Source organism: Pectinophora gossypiella, chromosome 20 (genome assembly GCF_024362695.1).
Source record: "Pectinophora gossypiella chromosome 20, ilPecGoss1.1, whole genome shotgun sequence".
Taxonomy (NCBI): domain Eukaryota; kingdom Metazoa; phylum Arthropoda; class Insecta; order Lepidoptera; family Gelechiidae; genus Pectinophora; species Pectinophora gossypiella.
In genome coordinates, this window is record NC_065423.1 from 9,031,059 (window position 1) to 9,050,997 (window position 19,939).

The following is a 19,939-nucleotide window of genomic DNA, read 5'->3' on the forward strand; positions in this document are numbered from 1 at the left end:
AATACTCTCTCTTTTCTCCTTTGATGTCATTATAGAAACACAGAATTGATACGATAATGCTGTTCTCACTGTCGTAAAAACTTTTTAATATTGTATGTAACTACGATAATAAATAATTGTTAAGTAAGTGCAAAATCAATGTACCTATAAGCTTAAAGTAGTATTTGATCATAAAAATATAATTAACTTAGAAACCTTATTACAACCTGATTTTGTTATGCCAATAGTTTGTATAACAACGCCTAGGTTACCTATAATTTTACAACTGAAACAGTACAAAAATTCGCCATAATTTATTTATAGGCAAATAGGTACAATGTTTTTCTTATGCAATCAGGTAGGTATTTTAATAGTAGTTAGTTCAACGGTTTATTGGCAATGTATCTGTTATGTAAATGTTTTTAGCTCCTGAATTGATAAAACATACAAAATTACTTACAGGGCTTCGACGCTCGGCTTCAGATCATAAGAATTTACAATTCTGTTGTCGAAAAATTCAGGAGTATTCTTTCTGCAGGCATAGTATCGTTCTATGCACGATTTAGTCTTATCCAAGTCCCCATAGCAAGCGTTGTAGAAGAGAACAATTTGTTTATCAGTCAAATCCTTTGGCACATACTTCGATTTATCAAGTTTTTGAGTCCATTCTCGTAAAATATTTATGTCCGCCTGGGAGAATTTATCCATTGATGCCGTTGCCGTGGCATAATCAAACTCCATTTCCACAGGCATATTAAAATTTTTAATTGACCGCTTTATCGTATTAAAACACGGAGATTTTACTTATGTTTATAACACACCCAAACTCATTAACAACAATTTGATAACTGAACTGACGGCAAAAAATGTTTGCGCTCGATCGACAGTTCAACAGTGTTGCCAACACGAGAAATAAAAATCTACCATTTTTACTTTGCTTAAGATACTAGGTGTTTTAGTTTATTATGAATCAACCTACTAGATTAATTCAAATTCAAAAGTAATTTTACCACTTAATATCATACAAATTCGCAAATTATTGAATGAAAATGGATGACGAATCAGATACTTCGTGAGTTTATTTTTAAAAAGGTCGTTAAGTACTAGCTTAAGATAATTTTATACCTATTTATTTTATCTTACAGGGACTCTTACTTAGTAATACGCTCTAAAAAAGATCGTCTTAAATTATTTTGCAAGATTTATTGGCGTGTTTTAGTAATTATAATTGCGGCTCTTGTTTTACTCCCGCTAGCCTTTATAGGAGAAAACGATGTAAGTATATTTGTAAACAATTCTTTGAGATTTTTAAAGTCAGTGAATTTACATCAATAGTCGATATACCAATGTTCCAAAGACCAAGTATAACCAAGTATAAGTGTAGTAGTATGTAGTATACTTGGTTCTTGCTTGGCCTTCTCGATCGAACGCATACGGAGCATTATACTCCACTGCGTTGCATTGCGCTCCACTTATAAAACTTTCATCTACTTAATTAAAACTGACCACCAATCAATATAAAAGTACACTTTCAAAGTATCCTGGAAGAAATTGCTTATTAGCGATAAGGCTGCTTATTGAGCGCTCTTATTAAATGATTCTTTGTTTACAATTTTTAATACATTTCCTCATAGTTGGTACTAACTTATAGAGAATTAGAGGGTACTTACTGCCTTGTATCGTCGCAATGAGGATGGTGAACGTAGCCTGGAAACCCCCCATTTCCAAACCTGATATGAACATATTTACTGATTTGAGCTGTGGTAGCGCAGTTGGTAGAACGCTTGCCTCTGACTTTGAGGTCGCAGGTTCGAATCCAGCACAGGCCTAAATCAATGATCGTCGAATTTGTTTTCGAAGTCATGTGTGGATCATAAATTATTATCACGTGCTCAGCGGTGAAGGAAAACATCGTGAGGAAACCCACATTCCCGAGAAATGCATTTTCGGAGGTATGTTACCTAACCTGTATTGGATTGGTTCTAATTTCGCGGGTTGGAAGGTCAGACAGGAGTCGCTTCTGTAAAAAACCGGACCTGTTAAATTTTCAGGTTAAGTAGCGAACCCTGTGAAAACGGGATAATGCTAGGGAGATGATGATATGAGCATATTTCACTGTACCTGTACCAATAGCTTTACCTACTAGATCCTTTCCAGGCCTACCCATGCTTCTACATATTTCTTCTAACGGTCACCTACTGGGTATTCGACGTGCTTCACCCCAGTGTAGTGGCCATGATACCAATATGTCTATTCATAATCATGGGATATGTGTACAGAAGTTTTGTTACTGACGTAAGTAATTTGTTCAGAGCTTATTTTTAAATCACAACCCCTAACACTAGATACAAAAATCAGCCCACATTGAATCAATTCACCTAAATAGCGCTATTGCTTGAGTTTAGTTGTTTGTTATGTTGGTTTGGACATATAGAGCGGATAAAGGATAATAGGATTACGAAAGCTGTATATAAAGCAAAGGTGGTAGGGCTGGCAGAGGAAGACCTAGAAGGACATAGAATACATTGACCAAATTGGAGATGTCCTTAGAAAAGGTTCAGTACGATCTACTCTGAACCGGTGTGCGTGTATGAAACGATTGATTAATTGAAGGAAGCAAGGTGTTTCGTTAAGTTGTGTCTACAGGTGAGGACTTGTAAATGGCTGTTTACTTTTATTGTTAAAACTATTGTTTTGTATCGTTAGCTGTTGGTCTTCCAATAAAAAATAAATAAGTAAGTATTTCAGGATCTGGCTTTGACTCGAAACGAAAAATCTGGACCCGACTGAACCGGTGTAGGACCAACCATGGAAAGTCAAACCATCGCCTACATAAATGGGGCTTAAATGAGTCGCCACACTGTGAATGTGGTCACCCGGATCAAGCCATATATCTCACATAGTGAACGAGTGCCCTCTACACCGGTTCCCAGGTGGCATAGTCGAGCTGCATTGTGTGACGGATGCGGCAGAGACTTGGTTGGGGAGCTTAAGCTGGATATATGATCCACGCAGGATATTTTATTTTTATCTGCCATACGCAATAAATATATATATTTCAGGATCGAAGCAAATGGAATTCCATAGCCTTGCCTTACCCCGGTGGAAATTAGGCGTGAGTTTACGTATGTTAACGGTATACAATGTTTCAGATGAACATCCGCAACACGATATTCAACTGCCTGGGCGTTATGATGATCATAGTGGCCATAGAGTATAGCAGGGTGCACAGGCGGATAGCGCTGAAGATGCTGCTCATCGTCGGATGCTCACATTACAGGTTATAAACCCCTGAAAAGAAGAAAGAGGATGGAATGGCCCAACGCGCGCTGTCTCCCGGTTAAACCCCCCTTTTTACTACTACTCCTGCAAACAGACAACTACGATAGCTCTACTGCTTTTCATTCCCTCAATCAGCGGTTATCGCTATCGACCCACTAGGGTCGCTGAGCCTGAGCGGAGGTTCGCGCCCAACTGGGCACCTTCAGGCCTGTTGTCTTAAACGTTGTACCGGGTGAGAGTCTTCAGCGCTCCCCATTTGTCCGACCAACTAGTTAATGCCATCTGCGGTAAATCTACAATAAGTCACGCTGAATGCTTTTCAAATACTTTTCCGAAGATAAAGAGGGATCTCCTTGCATGATAGTAGATATTTGTTTTGTTGCCCTGCAAGTTATAATGCACAAAACGATCTGAGCTCCGTGTATCGTAAAGTTTGCAGACGAGTGGAGTGCAAAGTTGAAGTATAAACTATATTTTGCTCATACTTGTATAGCGATCGTGCCTCCCTTGGCCCTTCCAACCATTGTCTTCTATTCCGTGTTATAATCCATCAAGAAACAGGGCCTAATACGCATTTCCAAAAAGTCAGTCTCCTTTGCCATTCGAACGCGGCCCAGCATTAACTCAGCAGTAGAGTAGATTAGGCATCTCATTAGACAAGAGTGAGAGAGACAAAACACGTACATAACAACAAACACACAATATTCCTTATTCTATGCTTATACTTAGAACTTTTGATAGAAAGGTAAATATAATAATATAGTGAGAGACAGTGTGTGTGCGTAGGTGCGTAGGTACGTACGTGCGTGCGTAGGTGCGTGCGTGCGTGTGTGCGTGCGTGCGTGCGTGCGCGCGCGTGTGTGTATGGGGTGTGTGAGTACCTACATCCTCATTGCCACAGATTGAGTTTCCTGCTGTTCTTCATGTGCACTTTCCTGGCGATGTTGCTGACCAACACCCTCGCCTGCGGAGTCATGATGCCAATCGTCAAAGCCGTACTCCTCGAGCTCGAGAGGGTATGAGTTTCTCCTATACTTACCAGAACGAATAGTACTTAATAGGTAGTACCGACTCCTCGCCAGCTGTGTTGTCGTCGCGATGATCTTCATCTCTCGTGTCAGGTTTACTATTGAGCCGCCAAAGGCCACTGACATGACTCATGTAACGACTAATTACTTACATCAGTAAGTAGTAACCGGGACTAACGGCTTAACGTGCCTTCCGATTTTCCGAAGCACGGATCATCTTACTTTCGGACAATCAGGTGATCAGCCTGTAATGTCCTAACCAAACTAGGGAAAACAAAGTAATTTTTGTGATATTTCCCCACCGGGATTCGAACCCGGGACCTCCGGATCGTGAGCCTAACGCTCAACCACTGGACCACGGAGGCCGTTGTCGCGATGATAATCCAGCTCAATTCAGCTAGGAATAAAATATTACAAACACTGTTTTTCTTGAGGGTAGCAGTAACTATCAGTACTATTCAGAGGCGGAGGACAGGAGTCCTAGTACGGCTCTAAAATAGACTACTCTAGGCGCCATCCCAATCGCGTCAGACAGAGCACTGCGAGGCAAAAACCACAAATAAAAAAGTAGCATGGAGAATGTTACACCGCCAAGAGCGTGACTCTTAAATTAGTGATGATGATGACTGTTTTTCTCAGTTTAGTATTTAAGTATTCCAACGATGTTTTCTTGTCATTCAAGAAAATCAAGTAACTGGCAAAGGATCGACAAGAGCCTGGCTCTTAAATTTTGAATGAATGAACACTTCTGCTAATGCATTCTCGGTTGACTTGCTTTCTTCCTTTCAGATGGGAATATTAGAAATATACCACAGTATTGGTAAAGCAAAGCAGACGTATACCAGCCATGAGCAAAGGTAAAACATGCCACTAAATAGATATTTATACCTTAGATTTTTCTATGCTGTTCTGGGAGCAAATAAAAAACATAGAAAACGTTCAGCTGCTTGTCTTCCCGGGCATGTCGTAAAAACAGACAGAGGGATTGTGTCCTTTAACATGATGGACTGTTATGGGCGATAGGCTGATCCCTTATCATAACTTACGACATCGTATCAACAGTGGCTGCAAGTTGTCTTTGATTACTTGTGGCTCTGCCCACCCCATTAGGGATTACGGGCGTGAGTTTATGTATGTATGTATGTTATACCTTAGATAACTAATCCATTTTTCGCGGCCCTGTGCGTACTCCGGCCAGTCCCTACAAGCGTCCAAGTCGTCACGCCATCTCTTTCGAAGTCTACCGCGACGCCTGTACCCGTCATGAGGCACCCAATGCGTGACGATCCGTGTCCACCGCTCAGGGTGCATGCGACAAACATGTCCGGCCCAATCCCATTTGAGAAGAGGAGGCCTTTGCCCAGCAGTACCGTGGGATCTTGTAGTCCAGATTAGATTCGATTTTAGATAACTAATGCTAGATGCTTAATGGTTCACGTTGCGAAGTAATGTTTTCCATTGTTGCAGTATGCCGAGACCAACTGATTTTACGATATTTTACTTCTTAGGAATCGCATATTCATCGTCCATAGGTAAAAATAATACTTCCTTATTGTTGCTGTCTCAAAGTTGTCCTATCTAACACAAGTTTGCAAACTCGAGACCCAACTTTAGGAAATTTAACCGTTACTGCTGGTGTTGGACCAACCATGGAAAGTCAAACCATCACCTACATAAATGGGGCTTAAAGGAGTCGCCATACTGTGAATGTGGTCACCCGGATCAAACTATATCTCACATAGTGAACGAGTGCCCTCTGCACCGGTTACCGGATGGCATGGCCGAGCTGCATTGTGTGACAGATGCGGCTGAGACTTGATTAGGGGAGCTTCAGCTGGATATATGATCCACGCAGGTTGTTTTGTTTTTGTCTGCCATACGCAATAATAACCCTTACTGCCGTCACTACTATGAATAAGGGACTTTTTAATTAACAACAAGGTTTGTTACCGGCTGTTGGCTCGGCCGGTAGGTGTCTAGGCTGGGCCCAGGGGTTGGCTAAGCGGGCCCTGTCAAAACGGGATATCTAACGCGAGGGGGGTGAAAAAGTCATTTTAAGGTGGGGTTTTCACCAGAGCAAGGAAAAATTGTTTGTGGTTTAATTTAATAACCATTAGCCGCCTAAAGGTTTTCAAAAGTGATAAAAATGTGATTAACATACATATCAATCCCATCACATCACTAATTTAAGAGCAACGGTCTTGTCGGCGTAGCATTCTCTATGCTACTATTTTAGGGATCAATATAGGGGAGTAGTTTCTCTCTTGCCTTCCGCCCCGCGACTCCTGTCCTCCGCCACTGAATAGTACTGACAGTTACTGCTGCCCTCTGTCAGGTTCCAGGTTACAGTCGCTGTGACTTGCCCCTTCCGTCCTGCATTGCCGTACCGATGGCTCCCATCTTCGCCTCTGCCACCGTTGAGGTCTTCACCCGTATCCCTGGGCAAGGGTTCTACGTTATACCCCGTAGGTCTGGATCGCTATTCGAACTTAGCCACCATCTCACTCTGGCCTACTATTTGGATCATATACGTATATAATTATGTTGCTACCTATATTGCTTCTCTTTATTTTGATCGGAATAATAATGGGCGGAAGATGTGTTGTGCCTGGGTGTAATGACAAGGGTCATCATGTATACCCAAAAACAAAGATAAAAGATGTCTGTTTTCATGAAATTATGAGGGTGAACGAAGACAACTCTGTACAGCGCCATCTATATATTTTTTTGGGCAACGTAGTCTGGAAATACCCTCATTACCACTTTCAAGGACAGAAAGTCTAATGATGTTCCGATCCCAAGGTTAAGGTTACCTATTATGAACCATCAATGACCCATGGTCTCTGTCCATGAAAAGGTTAAACTATGCACTTAAGTAATTACTTACACTTATACTTTCCTGAGGGACTGGTTGAGCAGATGAAAATGTTTCTTTTTCTGTTACCAGGAGGCATGTCCAGTTTGATTGGAAGTAATTCCAATGAAATATTCAAGTATTACAGTGAACAGTAAGTTGACCTTTACATTCAGTTGCTCACGCGCAATGTAATAACAACATAACATAGCACCACGCCTATCTCGCCGAAAGAGTAGGCAGGTGTGTATGTTGTAGTTGTGTGTGATATTATTTTTTTACCTGAACATGAATTCGAACTCATATTATAGTCAAACTAGGCCACATGGATATTTTTTTGTGAATTTCACTTGGCCGGATAAATGGGGAGCGCTGAGGACTCTCACTCGGTACAAAAGTCAACAGGCCTGAGCGTGCCCAGTTCGGCGCCAACCTCGGCTCAGTGCGTCTGAAAGATTTAATCGACCCTAGCGGGTCGATAGCGTTAAGCGCTGAATGAGGGAAATCATCGACCACGCCAGCGGGGTCGGTATCGGGGTTCGCTACATTGATTTTGAACACCATATTCTAACGCAAAAGAACTACTCTTTACGAGGAAATCCTTTTTCTCCCACAGGATGTTCCCCTTCGCTCCAAAACTTGAGTTCCCCCACGTCATGCTCCTCAATCTGCCAGGAGTTTTGTTGATGGAGACTCTGCTGTATTTGTGGATGAATTTCTATTTCATGGGAATGTTTAGGTATGCTCGATTCCAAAGTCAGACGAAGGGTAGCTTGTCTGTCGGTCTTTTATAGGATACATTTAGATGAGTGTGCGCAGGAACTTCACAGTTACTTAATTCCAATCCATTCCATCTACAGATATAATAATAATATTATATAATATAATAAATCGCCCCCTGGTGAATTCATCAGCGAACCTGGTGAATTCAACAGTGCAGTCAGTCTCCGCAGGCCAGCTTGTGGCGAGCTGATGGTGAGTGACGACACCACGGAGCTGAGATCCCCCGAGAGTCGGTCAGGCCCTCCGTCTCCGGCTTGCCTTCACTGGCCGGCCGGAGTGGACCCCAGCGGGGGCCGCAGGACTCTCACCTCTGGCTTGCCTTCATTGGCCGGCCAGAGTGGGGCGTTAGAGCTATACGCTCGCAGGGTGGAAGTGAAAGATGCATAAGTCGCGAGTTGGTGAGGCGGGTAAACCGCCTCGCAGAAAGCGGTGTACACCTCTCGACACCCTGAGCTGCTCACAACCTTGTTGCTGCCTTGCCGTCCAGTCGCGTCGGCTAGATAGGTGACCCATCCAGTGAGTGGCGAGTCACCGCCTGCTCATTTATCCATGTTTACCAACATTGGTCGAGCAGGCGCCATAGTCCCCCATAGCTCCAGTATCCCGGTCCACTAACCCCCAACCCAATAGCCCAGTTCCCTTTGTTCCCATAATTTGCAATAGTCCTACACGAACCGGGGATTGTCTTTGGGTGCACTCCCATAGTGCATACAGGGATAATCGCCGGTTCGTGTCACACCACATTTAGATTAAACTGTCTTAAGGGGCCTCTACGTGTTGGCTTCGGCCCCACGCACGCCTTCCAAAAGTCCGGGCCTCCATAGGCCCGAGATATGAAAAAGACATACAATAATATAATAATAGTAATATAATATAATATTATATTATATTATATTTAATATTTTTATACTGTTTTATATAGGTGGAAACCTGTTATTGGCTTAGTTTTTAAGTATGATTTTTTTGCTATAGTTGTTAAGAGCTGTTGGTCTCCCAAATATAAAATAAATAAATAAATAAACTACACGTTGGCAGGCATTTTCTCCATATGTTGTGGATATACCACCAATCCGCACTAAACGTTTTGCCTCTTCCTTATTGATACAAACAGCAAAGGACTGGAACTGTCTGCCGTCGTCTGTTTTTCCAACTCGTTATAATACTTAATCAGGGAGTTTAGGTAAGTGTGATCCATTCTGGACCACAACGTCACTTACCATCAGATGAGATTGTGGTCAAACGCGAGCCTACTTATCACCGTCATCCCCTAGCATTATCCCGTTTTTCACGGGGTCCGCTTACCTAACCTGAAGATTTGTCAGGTTCGGTTACTTACAGAAGCGACTGCCTGTCTGACCTTCTAACCTGCGACAGGAAAACCAGCCCAATACAGGTTAGGTCAAATACCTTCGAAAATGCATTTCTCGGGAATGTGGGTTTCCTCGTGATGTATCCACGGTGTTTTTTGTTTGGTGTATATTGTGTTGTAAGCCTACTTATATTATTATTATTACTTACTAAAAAAAACCTACAGTAAGTGCTTGAATAGTTGTAACAAACTGAAGTAATTTTCAGAGCTCAAAGTGAAATCGCTCTGGAGATCGGAATGACAGAGGAAGAGGCCCAGTACATCCACACGTTGCTGTCAACGCAGTATTACCAGCTCGGCAAGATTAAGTTCCATGAAATTGTAAGTTAGTACATAAACACAAGCCAGTAATTCCTGGTGCATTCAAGGCGAGAAGCGACAATAGCTAAGAATATACACCATATAATATTTACATAATTTATACACTTACTAGATTTTTTTTGACGTGATTTATTGTAGATTTGACGCAAATGACATTAACTAATTGGCCGGACAAATGGGGAGCGCTGAAGGCTCTCACCCGGTACAACGTTTAAGACAACAGGCCTGAGGGTGCCCAGTTGGGCGCGAACCTCGGCTCAGGGCGTCGTCTGAGAGGAAAAAATAATTGAAAGAATTAATCGTCCCGATCAACCACGCGGGCGGGGTCGGTATCAGGGTTCTCAAGTGTTTGGTGTCGCGAGCTGATTGGCTGCCTCTATAGCTAGTTACTTATAGAGTTAATGAAACATTTTTATAAGAAATCGTTCACACGACAGACATTGTACAACTCTGTTTAACTGTGACAAAGTACTTTACTTAACTGGTTTTAACTGGATATAAAAACTGATTTTTTACAGGTCGTGGTGTTCGCTCTCATTCTCACCGTCGTACTACAAGTCGCAAAGCGTTGGGCAAATAGGTACTTTATACCGTATTCCCACTATCATTAATTAAAGCTCAATCATCTTATTGTGTGGGCTGTGAGGTGGATACCAGCCTCATCAACCCTGGTGGCAGGGTTATGATTGAGCCGCCAAAGGCCCCTGATATGGCTCATGTAACGACTATATACTTACATCGGTAAGTAGTGACCGGGACCTAAGGCTTAACGTGCCTTCCGAAGCACGGATCCTTACTTTCGGACAGTGAGGGATTTTCCAATCGACGTTCCCCAAACACACGATAGATGTTGTTAACTTTTAACGTGATAATTACCTATTTTCTCATTGCTGGGGTACATAATTATTTATTCAAAAATATAATGTACTTAATGGCAGAAGCAAAGCGTAGCCAATTATTGGTCAGCAAAAATTTAATATCGATCTCCATCGTCTCGCAAAGAAGATATAAAACTAATTGTCGCTTGATATTCGGATCACATTATGTATAGAATGAAGTGGCTATTTTATTGCTTCTCTTTATTTTGATCAATCAATCAATCAATCATACTTTATTGCACAACGACATATACAAAGGACATAAACATACGAATAAAAGTAAGCACAATAGGCGGGCTTATTGCTAAACAGCAATTTCTGCCAGGCAACCTTAGGGTGAAAGAAGTTTATGCGTTGGAGCACGGGATGGTGCAATAAACATATAATGATACCAACATAATAATAATGGGTGGAAGTTGTAATTGTACCTTGGTGTAATAAAAAGGATCATCATTTATACGTACGGTCACGAGCATTAATATGTATACACTTTGGTACCATGTCACATTAACTTTTTTGACAACTTGAACTGTATGTCTCACTAAATGTCAAATATGTTAGTGCGACGGAGTCCTAAAATGGGTACATTATATTGCTCATGACTGTACTTACCCAAAAACAAAGATATGTCTACATACATGAAATTAGAAGTTTAGACGAAGAAAAAACTTAACAACGCCATCTACCGTGTTTTTGGGGAACGCTGATTGGAAAGTTCCTCATTGGGTGACCAGCCTAATCAAATGTGCAACCAAATGTAATTAAGTCCTAAGCAAACAGGGGATCACAAAGCGATGCGCAATGTCAAGAACAGAATATCATTTGCATATTCTGTTTTTTTAAATTAATTGCTTTACCTTTATCTACCTGCCTATTTTACTTACAGTACGACGAACATATCATCGCCTATCATCGTATGCGCAGTGCTGTTTTTCTTGATCCCGACTAAGCTAGACTTCATAAGGTTCTTTAAAAAACGTCAGTGTAAGTACAATATTGTAATAAGTACCTAAGTATGTACTTATGAGTGCTTCTTTGCTAGAGTGGGGGCGAATAGAAAACAGGAGGGGTTCTTCTATCGTGTGGGTTGTGAGGTGGATTACCAACCCCATCAACCCTGGTGTCAGGGTTACTATTGAGCCGCCAAAGGCCAGACAGGAGGGTTAAAAAGACCACATTGAATTAAATCATCTACTTATAAAGACAATATTGCTATTTGATACTTACTTGTTAACATTGCGCATTTATTTTTCCCGACGACCCGATTACTCTAGCCATAGAGGCGGCCAATCAGCTCGCGACACCAAACACTTCAGAACCCCGATACCGACCCCGCCGGCGTGGTCGACGATTTCCCTCATTCAGCGCTTATCGCTATCGAACCACTAGGGTCGATTAATTCTTTCAAATATTCTTCCTCTCAGACGACGCCTTGAGCCGAGGTTCACGCCCAACTGGGCACCCTCAGGCCTGTTGTCTTAATTTTGTACCGGGTGAGAGGCCTCAGCGCTCCCCATTTGTCCGGCAAAGTAGTTAATGCCATCTGCGGCAAATCTACAATAAGTCAAGTCAAAAACAAAAAAGCGCAGGTACTTTTACTTTTATATGCGTAAATGTCAAATTGCAATATTGTGTTTTTAGATGAATTGCTTCCATGTAGCCTCGTTCAGCTGCTTATTTTCCCGGGTATCTCTTAAAAAGCGCCAAAGGGATTATGTTCTTTCTTTTATAATAGACTAGCGACCCGCCCCAGCTTCGTTCGGGTGTAATGCTGAGGAAAAAATGAAATTATTTACGACATCACATCAAGAACTTCAAAAATAACGGTATTTCTCCACTACTTAATGGATGTAAATCTTCCTCTTGAATCACTCTTAGATCTAGTAAAAAACCGCATCAAAATCCGTTGCATAGTTTTAAAGATTTAAGCGTACATAGGGATATAGGGACAGAAAAAGCGACTTTGTTTTGTACTATGTAGTGATAAACCGTAACAATGAGCTGATCAGTCGTTCATAATATACATATCGTCGCCTTCCAGTCTCTGCCTACCCCTTAGGGGATATAGGCGTGATGCTATGTTATGTTGTTGTTGTTATTAGTGAAAACCATGAAACCCGACGGGCACATTTTTGAAAAATCACATTCTGAATTGTTTTTTTTCAACGAAACATTCATTTCCTACAATAAGTAGGCTAGTTTTCAACAAATCGATTCAGTAACTATTTACAAAACGTCAAAACACGAAATTACTATGGAATTTGTATAAAAAAGAACATTGTGACGTCATAGAAAAAACGTTTACGTTTCTCTTGATTATAATTCAAGAAGTTAAATGAAAAGAATTAATGTTTCTCGTTAGTTTTAAATCTGTCTTTATTTAGTAAGTACTTAAATCAGAATTTCATAATTTATCTTGAACCTAAGTAGTACACCCAATTAATTTTAATCCGGGTAAAAAGTTTTTTTTACAACACAATTTTACCTGTAAGTAGTGAAACTTGCTTGTCTATAGTGAGGTTTTGTAAACAATAATCACATCTGGATGTGAATTTTCAAAAAGGTTCTTAAGGTAAACGCTCCTATTACCGCCAGGTTAAGCTATGCTCTGATTACCTCTCAGAAATTAAGTACTTCTGTATTTGCTAGTGCAGCTTATTTATTTTATTTGTATTGTTATGACTGTCTTCTGCTAAATACATCAAGAATTTTTAATTTTGAGTGAATATTTTGGATAAAAAATAATTTTATGTCCGAAAACTCACTTTCCTCTATTACCGCCACATAAATTGCGGTTTCTTTCTATTACCGCCTTTGCTGCATCGAATACCGCCAACGAGATATCTAACCAACTATTCAGGTACAATAAAATACTTTATTTAAAAAAAAAGTTGTTTTTACCACTGTTAATGTAGTTAATAGATACATAAATTGGGAAGGCACTGTCTCTCAAAATACAGGTTCACCTAGTTTGAAAGACAGCGTTCCAACAAAAACTGTAAACGAACTGTTTTCAATAATCATCATCATCAACAGCCGTATGACGCCCACTGCTGGGCATAGGCCTCCCCCAAGGATCTCCACAACGATCGGTCCTGCGCTGCCCGCATCCAGCGGCTTCCCGCCACCTTCACCAGATCGTCGGTCCACCTTGTAGCGGGCCTACCCACTGAGCGTCATCCGACACGTGGTCGCCACTCCAGAACCTTTCCGCCCCAGCGGCCATCGGTTCTCCTCGCTATGTGTCCTGCCCACTGCCACTTCAGTTTTGCAATTCTCCGAGCTATGTCGGTGACTTTAGTTCTCCTGCGGATTTCCTCATTTCTGATTCGATCAAGCAGGGAAATACCGAGCATAGCTCTCTCCATTGCCCGCTGAGCGACACCGAGCCTCCTCACGAGACCCATAGTAAGCGGCCACGTCTCACTGCCGTAGGTCATCACTGGTAACACGCGCTGGTCAAAGACTTTCGTCTTGAGACACTGGTATTTTGGACGAGAAGATATTCCGCAGCTTCCCGAACGCTGCCCATCCGAGTTGGATCCGACGAGAGATCTCTTTCTCGAAGTTAGACTTACCTAAATGGATTATTTGTCCTAGGTAAATGTACTGGTCTACAACTTCGAGTGTAACGTTCCCAACCTGAACTGGAGTGGGTGCGACATGGTCGTTGGACATAATTTTTGTCTTTGCCATGTTCATGCTAAGACCCACTCGTTGGGATGCGTTACTAAGATGCTCGAGCATGGTGTTCAGTTCTTCCAGGGTCTCAGCCATTAGGACTATATCATCGGCAAATCGAAGGTGCGTCAGGTACTCACCGTTGATGTTGATGCCAAATCCTTTCCATCCTTTCCAGTCCAGAAGCTTAAAAATATCCTCCAATGCAGCAGTGAACAGTTTCGGAGAGATGACATCTCCCTGTCTCACTCCACGCTGCAGTTGGATCGGATTAAAGCTCTGGTTCTGTACTCGAACTGACATAGTGGCATTTTGGTAGAGGTCCCTTAGCTTTTCGATGTACCTATGGTCCACTTGGCACCTCTGAAGAGACTGCAACACCGCTCAGGTCTCGATCGAATCAAAGGCTTTCTCATAGTCCACAAACGCCAAGCAAAGTGGCAGATTATACTCTTCGGTCTCCTGTATAACCTGCCGCAGCGTATGGATGTGGTCTATGGTGCTAAAGCCTTTTCGGAAACCGGCTTGTTCGGGAGGCTGGAAGTCGTCAAATCTGCAAGCGAGACGATTCGTAATGACCCACGAAAACAACTTGTAGACATGGCTCAGAAGCGAGATAGGTCTGTAGTTCTTCAGTAGGGCTTTATCACCTTTCTTGAAGAATAGGACCACCTCGCTTCCGCTCTATGCCCTCTGCGTTTTGCCCTGAAATATGACGGAATTGAAGAGCCTCTGGAGGGCTTTGAGTATTGGCGTTCCGCCAGGCTCTCAGAAGTTCTGCTGTGATTCTGTCATCTCCTGCCGCTTTGTTGTTTTTGAGCTGTTTGAGGGCCATCCTAATCTCGTACAGGCTGACGTCCGGGATATCTTCAGTGTAGTGTCGGGTAAGCTTGGCTCGAGGGTCTCGAGCCATGCTTTCGCCTGATGTTTTCGTGGAATATAGCTGTCTATAGAAACTCCCAATCTCCCTCAGGATTTCGGGAGTCGACGAAATGATTCTGTATGAGGAGTTTTCAATAAACTTTATTATTATTGTTATTTTTTTATTAAATGAATTATGACATAAACTACAGAAAAATCTTTTGGTTTCATAGATTTATATACATAATTGACGTCTGTCTCTGTCCGTCCGTCTGTCCATCCGTCTGTCTCTGTCTATCCGTCTGTATCTCTGTCTATCCGTCTGTCTCTGTCCGTCCGTCTGTCCATCCGTCTGTCTCTGTCCGTCCGTCTGTCTCTGTCCGTCCGTCTGTCTCTGTCCCTCCGTCTGTCTCTGTCCGTCCGTCTGTCTCTGTCTGTCCTTCTGTCTCTGTCTATCCGTCTGTCTCTGTCCATCCGTCTGTCTCTGCCTGTCCTTCTGTCTCTGTCTGTTCTTCTGTCTCTGTCCGTCTGTCTGTCCCTGTCCGTCCATCTGTCTCTATCTGTCAGTCCGTTTCGGTCTGTCCGTCCGTCTGTCTCTATCTGTCCATCCGTTTCAGTCTGTCCGTCCGTCTCTGTCAGTCCGAAAAATAATGCATCACCCTGTCTATAAATCATAAGAGGGAATCTATGGTGGTGGTAATAGAAACATGTATGTAATTTCTGTGTTTCAATTTCCGCCACATAAAAATTAGCCTTAAGAAAACAAATAAATATTCAAAATGAGAGCTACGTATGTAATAACCAGTTTCAAAGCATATTTTAATAAATATATAAAGTATTTAAATTAGAAATTCATAATTACTTCAACTACTTGTTCATACATTTCTTAAAAAAATACATTAACTTATATGCAGCACAGGATACTTGAATTCCACCAAATGTGTGGCGTTAATAGATTTTAATATAGTTCATGAACCATACTATAAAATAAGATGATAACATTATGAATGATTGGGCATGTTACCTTAAATAACTAAAAAATACAAATATCATACAAATATCGATCGCCGCCATAGGTGGCGGTAATAGTAACCAAACTGAAAATGTATGCTTCTATCACCGCCACATTTTAAAACTCAAATTAATCATTTAAAACTAACACAAATATCAAATATAGCATGCTTTCTCAGTTCTTAAACGTATTAACAAGTAGTTATAATTACTAAAATGAAGAAAAATATGTTTCATCGGACAGAAAACCTTAAGAAAAAAATGTTGTATGCTTATGCATTTCAGTAGTGGCTTGTATGGAGCGCGTTGCTTGCGCGGACACTGCACACTTACAGACCAATCACAAATTAGACTGTTGTTGCCCACGCTCAGGGGTATGTTCGTTTCATGGTCAATTAATACATGTATCTTTTGACATTTGAATCAATTTTCTATCTCGGACACACTTCAAAATATCCGCAATTTAAAAAAGGTGGCGGTAAACGATGTCGATTTTTGGGTGGCGTTAATAGGAGCGTTTACCTTAAGTAAGTACTTACATGGTTTTCACTATACGGTGAGGATTTTCGAGTAGGTTTCCGCAGCAGGCAAAGTTGTCTTCTTACTTGGCTGACTACCCATTCCATTACTGATTACGGGCGTGAAGTTATGATGTTATATATTATGTTGGTTTTGAATATATTACAGCTACAAGTGACGAACCCTTTCCGACGGGGCCAGGCAAAGGCTGTCTGAATTGGAAACTTGTGAGCAACAATATTCACTGGAGCGTGCTTTTTACTATTGGTAAATTATGACTGCAAAAGATGGCGTTGATTTAACGTGATAATTACCTATTTTCTCATTGCTCGAGTAAGTACTTACATAATTATTCAGACTGGAGTAAACTCGAGAGAAGGCTGAGGCTAAGAATACCGATTTTGGACTGAGTCAGAAGATCGCTTTTTACTTTACTCATCACCCTTTTTACATTTTGGTTCGTAACCCTAAAATGATAAAAATATCTAAGTAGTTATGTAAACGTTTCAAAAGGTAATTAGGTAATCAATCTTTAAATTTTTTTACATTTTCCTCGCCTTATGGTTGTCTCGAAGAAATAGCTTTAAGCGATAGTTAAGAGACTTTTGCAATTATTTCTTTTTATTTTGGTGCAATAAAGTATACATATATGTATTTGTATTTAAGTACCAAAATCCACGTCAGAATCCTGTGTTCCACTATTGTCTGTCCTTGTCATTATTATTGATGTCGCAGGAGGTGGGTGTACAATCATCGAAGCCCTCCGCACGTCGAAGATGACGGAAGAATTCGAGCAGTTCTTCCTACTCCTGCGCAATTGGCCGGCGCCTGCGCAGGCGCTGGTCGTGATCCTCGTGTGCAAAATGCTCACCGAGTGCTGCAGCAACTCTTGCGTCGTCTTCGTTATGTTGCCACATATTGCTAAAGTGGTTGGTACAGTTGGTTGTACATAAACTCACACGTATTGCCAACCGGGGTAACCAGTGACTATGGAATTCCATTTGCTTCGATCCTGACACACTTCTTTTCTTTCTTCTACATTTAGTTCCGTAGTTACCATTCTGTATTCAGTGTTATTCTTTATTCTATGACAGAGTGTAGAAGCGAAGGTGAACCCACACTACCTGATGACGGCTACGACCCTGGCGTGTTCCGTGCCCTTCCACCTGGTCAGCGGGACACCCGCCAACGCCCTTGTCGTCGACTATGTTCGCATACCACCTTGGAAGATGGTATGTAAAGCAATTGCTCGTTGTGAAGCTATAGCACTAGATGTAAGACCGGTTTAAAACCATTTTAAACCAATCCGTTTAAAACTAAAAAAGCCGTTCAAAACTTTTTTTTTGACGTGACTTATTGTAGATTTGCCGCAGATGGCATTAATAAACGTTTCTTTCTTTCTTTCTTACTTGGCCGGATAAATGGGGAGCGCTGAAGGCTCTTACCCGGGCCATCCGACCATGATCATAGACTTAATGAGTATATTTTTTAACAACTGTTCTGAAAAGTACTTTCTCAAGTATTAAAAAAGTCAGGGTCGACCGGCGAGGGGATGCCGGAATAAGGGTTTTCATTGGGACAGAAAGGCCAGACCCGTTAAATACTCATATTTTTTAACATAAATTCACTCCTATTTCCCACCGGTGTAAGCAGATACCATGGAATTCCATTTGCATCGATATCATTTTATCGTTCCGAAAAATATATTCGTTCTTTCAAACCTATTTTCCCCTAGATGCACGCAGGCCTAGGACCATCTCTGATCGCCATCGTGGTCATCTGGTTCACCGTGACTCTGTGGTCGAAGGCCATATTTCCCGACATCAACCTCTACCCGCCCTGGGCCGATGACTTCATTGCAAATTACGATTACCCTATAGGCCGACGCCATTAAGAGTAATAAACTAACTACTTACTTATAAATATGAATATTATTGTATTGGTTTAGTATGCTAGCATAGAATACTACGTATAGAACGGCAACTCCCCGCTCCCCACCAGCGGGTGAGCTAGGTTTACCTCACCCCTCGGTCTTACTTTAGTCTTCAATTGTGGGCGTCAGACATCACACGCACACAAATGCGTCAATGTGGGTGAATCATCCCCCTCAGTATTTGTTACAATGTCACTTACACAGCTTACACCACGTCCAAGTACGTATTTATCGGAAAATTCACGAAAATATTGATGTTTTGAAAAAATATTTTCCGTTCCATGCCTAAAATATCTTAACATTTCATTCCATTAAGAATATAAAGTTCCTATTTTTTACCAGACTGCGGCGATGCAAAGGAAGGTTATTGCGATTATTGATGAGGGATGATTCGGCTTATTATTCTGAGTTAATATTAAGTGGAATTCAACATCGAAAAAGCTCAGAATTTAAAAAATTAAAAAAAAATACAAAGTCATGAATTTTGCGACGGAAAATTCCACTTGATATTAACTCGGACTCATGGTCTGAATCATCCCTCAAAGCTTTCGTTACGATGTCACTAACACCCTTTATAAGACCGAAATGAATAAATAGAAAAACAAATGTACTAAATTATCCAACATTTTATTAAAATAACAACTAACAATACAATCGTTTATTTACAAAATTTCCATACACATACATCTTGTGACAAGAACTAATACAATATCACAACCAACTATACTCGTAAAAAAATAAATATTTAATTTGCCAATTACAGCCTGATCAAAAACCAAAAAAATATATATTACATTTAAAAAAATCTAATTGGCCGAAACATAATCGGCTTAGCACCGTAAGCGCGCGACTCTTTCTCGCCTCGACGTACGTCACCCGTCACTCTCTCACAGTACTGCACAGAAAGAGACAGACGATCTCTGTCGCGGCGAGAAAGAGTCGCGTGCTTAAGGTGCGAAGCCCGCTGGGGGCCCAAAACCGCAGCATTAAAGAAATTCATTAAAGAAATTATGGTTGTATGGCAACCGGCCATCATAGAGTATAGACAACAATGACTGCCAATGTCGTAATTCATCTAAAAAAACGAAATTGGGTCGTTCTTCTTTTTTATCGACAATGATCTGTCTTACGTACTGCTTTTAATAAGTTATGTTTTAGAATTTTATGTGTGCGTCAAGCTAGCGGCCTCAAAAAAAAATGGGCACGAAAAAATAATTTGACCATACCAAAAAATAGTACTCTTATTGAAAAAAATAGTACCTGTTGTAAAAAAATTAGTACCATCACGGTTCTGGATTTATAGCCACGTTTTATTGCACTTGCTAGCTTGACGGTGAGCGAAATTTGGCGAGAGTTAACGACAAGGTCTTTTGCTTTGATTTAAACGCCAAAAAATAGTACCGAAATAGTACTCACCCCCTGCAAAATACCGAAAGTAGT

At 41.3% G+C, this 19,939-nt stretch overlaps 2 protein-coding genes and 1 long non-coding RNA gene across 4 annotated transcripts in view; 1 reads left to right on the forward strand and 2 right to left on the reverse strand.

The window, feature by feature from the left end:
* LOC126376292 (alpha-tocopherol transfer protein-like) overlaps window positions 1-818 on the reverse strand; it is a 46,100-nt gene extending 45,282 nt beyond the window's left edge. The window contains exon 1 of the mRNA XM_050023614.1: window positions 440-818. Coding sequence (XP_049879571.1) covers window positions 440-732 — 293 coding nt within the window. The 5' untranslated portion in view covers window positions 733-818. The remainder of the gene's footprint in view (window positions 1-439) is intronic.
* LOC126376344 (uncharacterized) overlaps window positions 1-19,939 on the reverse strand; it is a 140,487-nt gene that overhangs the window by 68,399 nt on the left and 52,149 nt on the right. The gene's annotated exons all lie outside the window — the stretch shown is intronic.
* On the forward strand, window positions 10,147-18,874 carry LOC126376303 (protein I'm not dead yet-like). 2 transcript variants are annotated; one of them, XM_050023627.1, is made up of 6 exons: window positions 10,147-10,357; window positions 11,381-11,478; window positions 16,735-16,833; window positions 17,302-17,495; window positions 17,661-17,798; window positions 18,302-18,874. In XM_050023627.1, exons 1-6 carry the CDS (start codon window positions 10,299-10,301, stop codon window positions 18,458-18,460), a joined length of 747 nt encoding a protein of 248 aa, XP_049879584.1. In that variant the 5' UTR covers window positions 10,147-10,298; the 3' UTR covers window positions 18,461-18,874. The 2 variants fall into 2 exon arrangements, with proteins under 2 accessions (XP_049879584.1, XP_049879585.1); XM_050023628.1 differs by lacking the exon at window positions 16,735-16,833 and having other exon boundaries at window positions 11,381-11,472.

What these genes read in the sequence shown, in the direction of transcription:
- LOC126376303 (XM_050023627.1), top strand. Translation starts at nt 10,299, where the DNA reads ATGATTGAGCCGCCAAAGGCCCCTGATATGGCTCATGTAACGACTATA. An exon ending in GTTCTTTAAAAAACGTCAGT is followed by an intron (nt 11,479 to 16,734) that starts GTAAGTACAATA and finishes AATATATTACAG; the next exon opens with CTACAAGTGACGAACCCTTT. An exon ending in GCATACCACCTTGGAAGATG is followed by an intron (nt 17,799 to 18,301) that starts GTATGTAAAGCA and finishes ATTTTCCCCTAG; the next exon opens with ATGCACGCAGGCCTAGGACC.